Consider the following 12,600-nt stretch of genomic DNA (forward strand, 5'->3'; position numbering starts at 1 on the left):
CATTAAACTGTGATGGCTGATCTCTGTCCTGTCTGTCCCAGAAACATCAATGAACATGATCACTTTAAGGCACAGAATATACCCACTGACTGTTATCTGGTAAATTTAACACCCAATATCAGCCTCATGGTTATTTCATTTTTTGAAAAACAAGTCAGGAAATGTAGAATAAATCTTGCGCTGATAGCTGAATGTTCATCATTTAGGAAAATGGTGTCCTGTAAAGTAGATTTACTGTATGCTGTATGCACTACTTCTGGTTGTTTGACAGGGACAGTGAGGGAACAGGTATCTGAGCTCAAACATTGTGTAACCAGGGCAGTATTTTTCCTTTATTGATCTCTCGTGTAAACAACCCTAAAACAAACATAATGGTTTCTTCCAAATGCAGATCTGGTAGCTACTGTGGCTTATCAACAAAGGAGAGGCAGCAAGAAAAAATGTAGGATGTTGAAATGTTGAAATGAAACCTTCTGAGGTACCTGTTTTGTTTTATTTTGGATTACGAGCGTCAGGAGATCAGGTTCAGCAGCACTAAGAGACACCGAGGCTGAATGCAGCACATCACCACCAGGCGGAAAGATTGAGCCTTGACTTCCTCTGACCTCCAGGCATCTGTTAAACATTGAAAGATCTTTTTTTTTAAACATAGAAACAAAACGTCCCAGTCAAAGAGCGTAGGTATTTCACCTTTACTCTTCACACAAACTGGAGCATGTGTAACCCTGTAGCATGAAGACAAACCAGTCCAAACCATGAAAGAAGTCTGTTTTATAGTGTAGTTAAGTGTTTTTGTCTTTTATGAAATGCAGTGAAAACTGTCTAAATAAACCTGATTAGGACACATCATAAGGTGGACTTTGGAATTTTCCATTTATCGACTTATAGATTAATAGACTACTCATCTGCTGTCATATTTTAAAAACACTTCATAGGTTTTGTCTTAATTTGTAAAGTAACTAGTAACTAAAGCCTTCAAATAAATGTGGAGCAGTGAAAAGTACAATGTTTCCCTCTCACTTAAAGTAAAGTAGAAGTGACAATACTTAAGTGAAATAAGTAGTAGTAAGTAACTCAGTGTTGTACTTAAGTATAGAACTTGAGTGTATGCACTTATTTTTTTAGTGTGTATTTATTCTGAAACAGAATTTGAATATTTTTTTAAAGATGGTGTAAAATTTGAAATAAATGTAATTTAGACCCAGTTTTCTTGCAACAGAATTTTAGGATGAATCATGATTTCACCGTTCTTGTTCTGCATAGTCTTGTTTTCTTCCACTGCAAATATGTTTAATTACCAGCAGGAATTTGATGATTCATTAGTGAAATTTAACTGTAAATCACAGGCATCATAAACTATTACCAGATTTTATTTGCATGTTCTTTCCATATCTGAACTTTTGTCTGTGAAGTTATCATGTTAAATATGCATTTTTTTATTGGCATGAACCCTTTGATGTCAAATATTAATCCAGTCAGGTGCCCTACTGATGGCAAACAGGAGGCTGGCTTTCAGAACACGATGATCATCAAACCTTTGAGCTTTTCATTATAGACGGGTACTATAACACAGCCCATCATAAAATCTGCATTAACACAGTGCAGTTCAGTCTTATTCTTTAATCTGAGCGATAAAAACTCAGTTACTAAGCATTCAGACAGCAGTAAAATGTTTTGTTGTGCCTCTTTCGTAAAACATTCCCACTCTCTTATTAGTGGTGATTACATTTATACTGAACATCTCATGCTCACAAATAACAATTTACCACAATGTATGTTCAGTATAATGAAAAAAATCATTAAAGTTCAGAAAAAAAACTTCCTATGTTCAGATGAAATGTGTCAACAAATGTTCTGGGTTAGAGAGAGTATTGGTAAAACTTACATTGAGAGGAAATAATATATAAATATATATAAGATCATTGTAGCTCACTTGATTATTCTCAGTGGAATCCCCTCATAAAATGTTACATCTTTTAACTTACATAGAACTTTATTAACTTAACTTAAATAGAAGAAGAATTTATAATGGATGTAAGTGATAAGACAATGCTTTTTTTCTATTTATTTTCTAACCACGGTGTCTGTCCTCATATACTAATTTTAAATCAATCAGCTGATAAACAGAGACCTAATTTGTGTAGACAGCAGGATTTGATTTTGTTTTAAACAATCATAACTGACTCAAAGCTTGACCTGAAAACAGAAAAATTGATCAGAAATCAGCTGACGATATGTTGCTCTGGACATCTGGACTAAATGGTCACTGAGACTACACAGACTTTAACAACTGTGTGTGAAAGATGTGACAATGTTTGCTATCTCTCATATCATATCTAACATATCCTCTTCTAGACTGGGAGAAGAAATACTTGGTTACTCAGGCTGCTTCTTTGGTTTGCTGTTCTAACTTTTTTTGTCATCATCATGCTCAGATCAGATAATCCTGAAGGTGGAAAACAGACAAAGCCGGACTCTTAATTCCACTTGTTTTATTGTGATTAAATACATTTTACTTGCATCAGAAAATGAATTTCATCCTAAGTAACATTTTGATCGTGTTGGACAAACATGTTCTATGTGATACAACATGAGCACTCATTTGGATTTAATATGGCTGACAGTGTCTTTTATAACTTAATTGAAGCAATATCTTATCTCAGACATAAAGAGAAGGAATATGATTGTAAAACAATAGAGAGTTCGAAGTGGTTTCCATGTGTTGTGTAACATCATAAAACACTACATGCGATATGCTTATTAAGAACAGATCAATAGCCGACTTTCACATGTTGCTTTTTATTGGTCGGACATAAATTATAACATCTAAGAGCTCTTAGTTTTAGGAAGAACAACTTAGTCTTAAAGCTAAATCCATATTGTTTTTAAATTAATGTTTTATGATGCTGATGTCTGGGGTATTTGAGTTAATTTAAGGAGGAAAAAACTAAAATTCTGAAGCTCAGTATCTCATAAAGTCAGTAAAGAGATTTGTCCAATGTGCTTAAAGTCAGGGTTTCCTAGCATACAAGTCAGGTATTTTCATGTTGTAGGCTATCCCCTGTAATCAGGGCACATAAAAACACAAATAAAAAAACAATACATATGTTGTAATTTAATTATTTAATTTGACAAACCTTTGTAACTTTGCGGAAAAAAAAGATTTTGGGATAGCAGAATAGCTTGTTAGCATACATAAAACATATAAATAAGAAAGTTGTGGGGTAGATTTCACATAGCCCACCATATAATAGCAAAAAATGCAAATCAAACGAGAGACTCAAAATGACCCAAAAGAGACACAAAAGGGCGACAAAGAAATTTAAAACAAATGCAAAGAGACTTAAAATAACCACAGTGAGACAAAAAAACAAAAAACAAAGACAGAGTTACAAAAATCTCAAAATTATCTCAAAGAGATGCAAAAGGGTGACAAAGAAACTCAAATCAAGTACAAAGACAAAAAACAAACACAAAGAGACTCGTTGGCAACAAATGGTTTTGTGTATTTTTCAGTCTGGGGGGGGGGGGTCACATACAGGAGCTGTGGGGGGGCCTTTTACCTGTCTGTGCCCAGGTACCCAGTTTCTCATACTCCGTCCACGGTGCCACATTCACCTTTCATCTCAGCTGGCACATGCACAGTTCCCGACCTTTGGTTAAATCTGACAGAGCTGCACTCTGTAACATGATAAACCCGTCTATTGTTTGGCTATCACTCTCCAAATCGGTCAGTCTCCCCTCCCCTCTCTGTACCTTTACTGTCACCTTCCTCTCTTTCCCAATAGCTTCATCTGCCTTTCTGTTGAGGATTGCAGTCTCTTTGTTGAGTGTTGAGTTAATGTTTGATATACTACCAGAGATATAAAGAGTAAATTGCAGTTCATATCAGCTTCATTAGCTCAATAGTTGTCTCTGAAACATCTCTCTGCCTTTCTTCACTTGTACTTTACCGTTAGCTCACGTGACCTTGGTGTGTAGTTTAATATATACCTGTCTGCTCCTCTGTCTTCAGCTGGCGTTTGTCTATATCAGATATCTCACCAGAGAGACATCTGGATAGTTTTTTCCCCCCTTGGGTTGCTTGTTAGCTTTGCCATTGGAGTCATGGATAATACATGGTTGCGGTGGCTGTGGTACCACAGAAACTACTTCATCATAGTCATCACTCCGCTGGTGTTCCTGCCCCTGCCCCTCAGATACCCTTCATCGGTAAGTGTTTGTGTGTGTGTATGTGTCCAAGGAGGTAAATTTTTAATTAGCTGGGATGTTTTAATCTGTTTGTTTTGACTCAAGAGCATCACCAGTGTTTTCCAGAGTCTCAGACAGGTAACGGCTGTAGTGGGTTTGACTGCCTCTTTTCATGTCAGAGAGGTACATCATGGAAACAATCTCACTCATTCATTATGCTTCTTCAGTTTATTAACACCTTGTGAGCATGGCCGGATCATCCTTCTAGGGGGGCCTGGGGGCCTAATGACCTCCACTCAAAGACAGGCAGAAACCAGCTGGTAATGTACGGCTGAAATAGTCAGTTGATTAACTGAGTAGATAATTGTCAGTTTTTTATATTTGATTCATTATTTTAAATATTTTTTTAAATATAAATGCAAAAAATTCTGAGGTATCAGCTTCTAAAATGTGAATATTTTCCAGTTGTTGTTTTCTGTGAGAATAAACTCAACACCTTGAGTTTCTGACTGTTCGGACAAAATAAGCAGTCTGGATATGTTCATATGTCGTCTTTCACAACATGTCTGACATTTTTTACACTGGCCAATCAACCGATTAATAAGGAAAATAAGTGTCAGATGTTTTGATAATGAAAATAATTGTTGGTTGTATGGTAAAGTCTTTACACAATGAAAGCAGTTTTTTTTAATGCAACTAATTAACACAATATATTTCTTCGAACTGTTGTTTTTTTCATGAATACTTTCACACTCAACGCAAATATTATGCAGGGATAAAGTGAAGTCATTTATTTTTGGAAAGTGGCTGATTTTTCTGAGATTTCACAACGTGAATAAAGGCATCGCAATCACATAGATGTCCAGAGGCTGCTCTGAGTCAATAGGATCCTGGTCTTTGGTCCCCTGCCTCCTCAGATGTGGCACTAGCATCCCCAGCAGGACCTGATAATTTAAAATAAAAAATAATAGTGCTCCAGGCGTTGTGGATTTTCTGATGCATAATTCTGGGGGGCTGGTGAGCCGTGAAAAAATACTGTATGTTAAGTTTTTATCGGCCCTGTCAGTCTCTTTACTGACCCTCTCTAAGTGCCTGTTATTTGGGGTGCACATGAGAGTGCCCCCTCTCCAATCTTGTTATGAAACTATGAAACTATTATTGTGTGATCTTGAGATAATGGTATTAATTAAATAGTTACAGGTATAGCCATTCTCAGCTTCCGTAGTTTAACTCATAGTTCTGAGTTTTGGACTTACTATATTGTAAAAGGCTTTGTTATTTTATGAGGGATGAGAGACAAAGGTGAGTTAATGGTGCACAATGTACAATTGATCTTTAACCAGATTAGAACCCTCGTCAAGATTTACAGTACAGATAAAGACATTCACGCTTCCTCTTTTACATATTTTACAAAGAATAGTTGATAACTAAAATATATTTTAAGCTGTTTCCCTGTTCACAGTCCTCATGCTAAGCTAAGCTAATGATTTCCAGGCTCCAGCCTCTTACTTGGTGTACAGGCATGAGAGTGGTATCAATCTATCTCTCAATCTAACTCTCAAAAAGAAAGTGAATAAACACATTTCCCAAGATGTGGGACTATCACTTTTAGAAATAATCTATAGCTTAATAAAAATATGATGCATTTGATGATGTTAAAGCTATATGGAATACTATAATATATTAAAGTAGTTAAGAAAGTAAATGTGGTAAAAGCAAAAATGCACATTGCAGTGTAATTTCATACAGTGCAGGTGAATGTGTTAGAATAATTAATACATTGTACGCACTTTGTTATTTCTTTGTTTCACAGTGTCTTAATGTTTTAAAAGTGTGAGTGCCATGAAGCAGACACACTCACTCACAGTGAACAACACTGAACTGAGCAAGGTCTTGTGTGTGTGCCAGGGGAAAGTTTTATGTCAGGTGGTTTAAACAGTTTTTGAGAAAAAGGATTTTACTGAAAGCCCATAAAGAGTTATCTCCTGAGACAAGAGCACAACAAACTGTTTGTTTTATGATCAAGTGTTACAGCTATCTGCATGAGTAAAGTCTTATTGCCTTTTAAAGAAAGGCCGTAAATAAGACAATGGATGGGAAAGCTGAAGTATCGTACGTGCTTCAGTCCTAAGTCCTGCATCTTTGTGCCAAATATAGTCAAACATCTGTGTCTGTGTCAAACAAGTATCTTTGCATATCTCAGCATATTTCAGATGTAAAATGTTAAAATGCTGCGCTGATGATGGGATATTTGATGCTTTTTAATTAAGAGATTTTTAACATGTCTATTTCACTGCTGCTTCTGTGTTTATGTGTGTGTTTACAGGAGGCGAGATGTGGTTATGCTATCATCCTCATGGCTCTGTACTGGTGTACAGAGTGTATGCCTCTGGCTGTGACTGCTCTGCTGCCAGTCGTCCTCTTTCCTATGATGGGCATCATGAGCGCTGGGGAGGTAGAGTCCTTATTTCACCTTCTGTGCTACATCTATATGTACCTGTACTTTATTTGTACCTGTAGGTAGGTGCAGGTGCTTGGTTCTATGAGCTTCTCAGATATTTTGAAACTGCCAACACCTCACAGGCACCAGAAATGTGACAATTAACTGGATACCGAACAAGCTGATTTGACCTTTAAGGTTGTTATTTTCACAATGTACTGTAGCTTTACAGACAAGGACAAACCTGCTGATCCCAGGCTCTTACTTTTATTGCACATAAAACAAATTGGATGATACATTACCTCTGCTTTAATCAGAATGGTTGCAGGTTATATGTCAGCGGTTTGAAAACTTGTTATGTTTGTTACACATGTTTTGGATTTTTGATATTTCTGCTGAAGTTTCTGCATCTGTGTGATCTGTTTTAGGTCAGTATCGAATACCTGAAAGACTCTAACATGCTGTTCATCGGTGGCCTGTTGGTGGCCATTGCAGTGGAGCACTGGAACCTCCATAAACGCATCGCTCTGCGAGTTTTGCTGCTGGTTGGTGTTCGTCCATCCCTGTAAGAAAGCCGTGCAGTGCAGCTCATCTGACACAAAGCTGCCGACACCGCCTACAGAGATCTCTATAGTTTTGACATCCACATGTTTTCCACATCACATTTATTCACAGTGACAACACGTCAAAAATCCTCAACTGATTGATTTCAGGGTGATAGTATTCTAAGTATTTAAGTATTCTGAGATGTTTCAATAACTTTGTGTCACCTTTTGTTGGAAAGAAACAGATAACATTAGCAAGCGACAAAAATGAATTCAAGAAAATTCAGGAAATTAATTGGAGAGTATGTGAAAGGAAATCAGTTGTCAACTTACATGAAAGCACAGAACCTTCTACTCATGATAAATTACACACAAATGGTAGAGCCCATGTTAAATCTGAAAACAGTCTTCATGTCCACCATGTTCAACACACCACTGCTCATGATCTCTACCTTCACATTAACTCCCTTTCGTTACCCTGTCACACAGGTTAATGATGGGCTTCATGATCGTCTCGTCCTTCCTCTCCATGTGGATCAGTAACACGGCCACCACAGCCATGATGCTGCCCATCGCCCAAGCCGTGCTGCAGCAGCTGAAAGACACCGAGGCCCAGGCGGATGAACGAGAGTTCCAGGCTGCAGCTGAGGACAACCACGCGTTTGAGCTTGAGATGAGACAAAGTAAGCAGGACATAACCAACGAGAAACACACCAAGGCTCAGCCAGAGGAAACAGTGTGTAAGTAAGAACATCGGCTAAATCGGCGAGTTTATTGAGAGTAATAATAATAATATTTCTAACCTACTGGATGTGTCTGGTTCCAGTTGAAAATGACTGGACTCCACAGTCAATGCAGGAAGCCAGGAGACAAGCAATGGAGGCCAAGTACAACCTCCTGACCAAAGGGATGAGTCTGAGCGTTTGTTACTCCGCCAGCATCGGAGGCACGGCCACACTCACCGGCACAACCCCAAACCTCATCCTCAAGGGTCAAATTGACGAGTAAGGCATTAATGAACATCATTCAACGTGCACAGCAGAATGTTATTCCAGATTTTCCTCCTCTCATCTCTCCATTTCTCTTCCTCTTTTGTGAAGGCTTTTCCCTACAAATGGTGACGTCATCAACTTTGCCAGCTGGTTCGGCTTCGCTTTTCCCAACATGGTGATCATGCTGGTGTTGTCCTGGTTCTGGCTTCAGTTCATGTTCCTGGGCCTCAAGTAAGGCAACTTCAGTCCAGTGCAGGCAGCTCAGCTTTATGTTTAAATGGCCATTTAAGTTACACCATACACACAAATATTTTTTTAGATTGTTGCAGAATTTTTCTTCTTCTTCTTAAAGCAGAATCGCTCTGAGGTATTTGTTGACCAATCTGCAGCATCGTTGCACTTTTAACCTTTCTCCTCAGCCTGAAGCAGTCATTTGGCTGTGGCATGAAGTCCAACAGGGACAGAGAGGCGTATGAGGTGATGAAGGAGGAGTACAATAAGTTGGGCAGCATGAAGTTTGCTGAGGTGGCAGTGCTTGTCATCTTCGTCCTGCTGGTGCTCCTGTGGTTCACCAGGGAGCCGGGCTTCATAGACGGCTGGGCAACAGTGCTCTTCAATAAGGACAAGGCGTGAGTCTCTTACTTTCGCTTTCCTTCTTTTGACATGACTTTAGACAATAAGTGTTGTGAAGCTCTATATTTTTCCTTCATCTGTCCTGTATAATTCACATGTTTGTACTATGACAATTAAACAATGATATATTGTATAATGTTATCGTTTGTACCTCAGATTTGTGTCAGATGGAACTGTGGCTATCTTAATGTCGATGCTCTTCTTCGTCATCCCCTCCCAGCTGCCCAAGCTCGGAGGCTATGGTTATACTGACACAGGTGAAATGTTTACTTTAACACCACTAATCACATTTACAGAAAAAAAACCCTAATATAATGTACAATGATGTTCATGTGACCTAAATCTCAGCTCATCAGAGCACTGGGTGATGAATACCCAGCAGATACCACACTGCTCTTTCAAACTAATTACTGTTTCATGTTCAAACTTCATCTGGGTCTCACAGGTAAAATGGTGAAGTCTCCCCCCAATCTGCTGAACTGGCAGGTGGTGCACGAGAGGATGCCCTGGAACATCATCCTGCTGCTGGGAGGAGGATTCGCTCTGGCTGCTGGCAGTGAGGTAAGATTGTTGACTAATCAGTCAGTGAAGGCAAGATTATGTGTTGCTGCCCTTCTGTGTTTTATATCATTGGTTTTTGGAGCATTGGATATTGGGTCCTTTGAACAAATTATTATTTGATAAATTGACAGATTATGTGACAAATTAATCTGTAATTGAAAAACTGAAACCTCACTTTGAACTATAGCAGCAAGATTATTAGCTGTTTGAACAGCATAGTGGAGCATTTAGCAGATATTTCCCATTGGAGCTGGTGGAGACCAAAAACAGAGCTAAAAGAGAGTGAATACTGTATTTGCTCTGCCAGGGGGCCAACACATGACTTCAAATGAATGCTAACGTTGCTCCATGTCTGCTTGGTGTACAATTATGCAACTGTTAGTGTTGTTGGTGATGATATTGTGTTCACAACTTGTTTCCACCTCCCTCCTTTCATCCTGGGGAACAAGAATGTACCAGATTTTAAGGCAATCCCGTGGACCGACCAGCAGCAACCATCCCTCTCTCAAAAACATTAACATTCCTTGTTTATTTGTTGACAGAGATCAGGTCTGTCCTCTTGGTTGGGAGACAGATTGTCACCTCTGCAGAATATTCCCGCATTTGCCATCTCGTTGCTGCTCTGCCTGCTGATAGCCACATTCACCGAGTGCTCCAGCAACACAGCCACCACCACCCTGTTCCTGCCCATTCTGGCCTCAATGGTAAACCAAAAACAAAAAATGTCCACATGCACACATGGCTCTGTTCACAAGTCTTCTTTGTGTATTAAAACAGTGTTGTGCTGGTGTGTTTCTTAGGCCATAGCTATAAAGATACACCCACTGTATGTGATGCTGCCCTGCACCATTGCTGCCTCTCTGGCCTTCATGCTACCTGTGGCCACACCACCCAACGCCATCGCCTTCTCCTCTGGAAGCCTCAAAGTCATTGACATGGTGAGATTCATGTACATTTGCAGTCCATGTACATAATATATAATGTATGTTACAACCATCTCTCACATGAGTAAGGTTTAGAGGTGGCTGAGCCAGTGAGTCTTGAATCTAATTTAAAGACGATGAGACTGTGCCTTAGTTGAGGTAGGAGGACTCAAAACTACTGTGTAAAGTGTTCTTTACATAGATATCTAGAGTCACTCAAATTTAAAATTTTAGACTTTTTAAAAATAACCTCTAAGGTTGTTTTGAGGAAACTTTCTTTTTTAAGACTCTTCATGACCTGCAGATATCCTGAACTTTTATCTGTATTTGTACTGTAAACTGATCAGAATGTGTCTGTTCTTCCAGGTGAAAGCTGGCTTCATGTTGAACATCATTGGGATCTTGACCATCAATTTAGGCATCAATACCTGGGGATATGTCATGTTTGACATGGGCACCTTCCCTCAATGGGCCAATGTTACACACAAATTTTGAGGGATAGGAAGGGAGAGAGAGAGAGAGATGGAGAGAGGGAGTGACAGGATTGGTTTTCAAAGCCCCTGAATACTTAAATACTAAAAAAATCTTAAGTATTTCTCAGTTTCATGAAAGTGTCATGAAATATTAATGACTAAATTTTTTTTTTTTTAAAGTGAATCTATATGCATTTTTTGTCAAGCGGTTAGAAGTCAAAAACTTTCAGAAATTCAAAATAAAACACCATTTAGACGCAGTTGCACTCAGCAGTGGTGTACCACTACCACTTGTTTGCACTCTGAATCAGTCATTTTATGTGATGGATTTACAACCAAAACTGAGATAAACTTGAAGTGTTATCAGTTTAGAAACTGATTGTTAAATACGCTCTCCTGTTAGTGTTCAGCACTTCCTCGTGTCATTCCAGCGAGAAATGAGTCATTTCCTTGTCTACTTTTACCTGAATGTGATGTCATCTGGTTATCTCTTTTTCATTTGAAAATCATGCAAAGGTTCATTGTTTGTTTGAGTGATTATTTAGATATTTAAGCATGTGATTATTCTGAGTGATATTGTGTTTACAGATACCGTGTAAATGAGCTGAAATTCAATTAATTGCATCAGTTAATTTAACTTATTACTGTGGTCCTTTTGTTGGACCTTAAGTCTGTTTTTTGTTTTATTTTTTTTTTTTTATCAGTGTTTTTGTCACACTGTTTTTGCCATGAGCAAGCATTAACTTTATATTTCTTGTAATTTGTAAACACCAAAGTGGCAGACTTTAGGTGATTATTTGTATACCTAGAACCTACCTTTCTACCTAGAGTACCTTTCTTATCTGCAACTCATCTGGATGCTAATGGAGCTACCCTCACAGCATATTAGCTTAGCTTAGCATAAAGAGTGCAAATGAGGGGAAACAGCTAGCATGCCATTGTCCAAAGGTAACAGAATCTACCCACCAGCATCTCTAACCTTTTGGTGAGTTTACAAGAGGTTAGAATATGCCCTCTGAGCAGCACTATTTCTTCAGGGCAGACTGGACACTACAGTAAGCCACTATTGCAGAGTAACCAGATGAGTTAGCTAGCAGAAGCCAAAAAAAAAAAAGTGATAGAAACAAAACATGAGTTAACAGTGCCATTATTTTCCACTGCTGGAGACAGCTCTTGGCGAGTAAAGGAATGAAGTTTGATGCTAAACTCACAAAGTTTCTTGCTAACATTGCAAACTTGAAAGCTGTTAATGCTAATATTGGCTATGTAGCAATAGCAAAAACTTACCATATAGCTCCTTTAAAACACAACTTGCCATTTTGACACTTGATACACGTTTTTATAGTATATAGTTTATCAGTGAGCTTTAGAGGTGCTAGTGGGGTTTTTTTTTAACCTTCATATCTGTTTTTCTCATCTAACTCAAGAAAAGAAAGAAGCAAAATTCCAAAAATGGCAGAACTACTTCTTTTATGAACCCACTCCAGCATTATTGGGATGGTACACAAAGTTGATGTGACACTGAAAAATGTCCTTAAGCATTGAGGAAGGTAAAACACAGAAAGCGCACAAGTCAATAGCAGGAAGGTGTTACTAATATTGTGTACAGTGCACAGATGAAAAGGTTGGTTGAAGGATAACTTCGAGATAAGAGGCTGCCAACAGGATACGGTCGAGGTCAGTCTATTTTGAGTTTATTACAGGTGAATGTAATAAACTGATGATGCAATGAGAGACAGAACATCACAGCAGGGTGATGTCTTTTTTTTCCACATTACATTTTTATGTACCAGAGCTGTTTGTATTCTGAAAATAAAGCATCATCATGTTAACAAAGCACGC

General features: G+C 38.4%; 1 protein-coding gene across 1 annotated transcript; it reads left to right on the top strand.

Moving 5' to 3' along the window:
• Window positions 1-460: 460 nt before the first annotated feature.
• LOC108893633 (solute carrier family 13 member 2) lies at window positions 461-12,594 on the top strand. The gene is made up of 13 exons (XM_018691813.2): window positions 461-677; window positions 4,016-4,212; window positions 6,518-6,646; window positions 7,060-7,196; window positions 7,666-7,916; window positions 8,003-8,180; window positions 8,277-8,399; window positions 8,588-8,797; window positions 8,958-9,058; window positions 9,247-9,362; window positions 9,905-10,066; window positions 10,163-10,300; window positions 10,652-12,594. Exons 2-13 carry the CDS (start codon window positions 4,108-4,110, stop codon window positions 10,778-10,780), a joined length of 1,779 nt encoding a protein of 592 aa, XP_018547329.1. The 5' UTR covers window positions 461-677; window positions 4,016-4,107; the 3' UTR covers window positions 10,781-12,594.
• Window positions 12,595-12,600: the final 6 nt, after the last annotated feature.

Source organism: Lates calcarifer, linkage group LG20 (genome assembly GCF_001640805.2).
Source record: "Lates calcarifer isolate ASB-BC8 linkage group LG20, TLL_Latcal_v3, whole genome shotgun sequence".
Lineage (NCBI taxonomy): Eukaryota > Metazoa > Chordata > Actinopteri > Centropomidae > Lates > Lates calcarifer.

Bases quoted from the DNA above. Each gene is read 5' to 3' on its own strand.
- LOC108893633 (XM_018691813.2), top strand. From the start codon at position 4,108: ATGGATAATACATGGTTGCGGTGGCTGTGGTACCACAGAAACTACTTC. The intron at 7,917-8,002 runs GTAAGTAAGAAC...GTCTGGTTCCAG, and splicing joins TCAGCCAGAGGAAACAGTGT to TTGAAAATGACTGGACTCCA. The intron at 8,798-8,957 runs GTGAGTCTCTTA...TTTGTACCTCAG, and splicing joins CTCTTCAATAAGGACAAGGC to ATTTGTGTCAGATGGAACTG.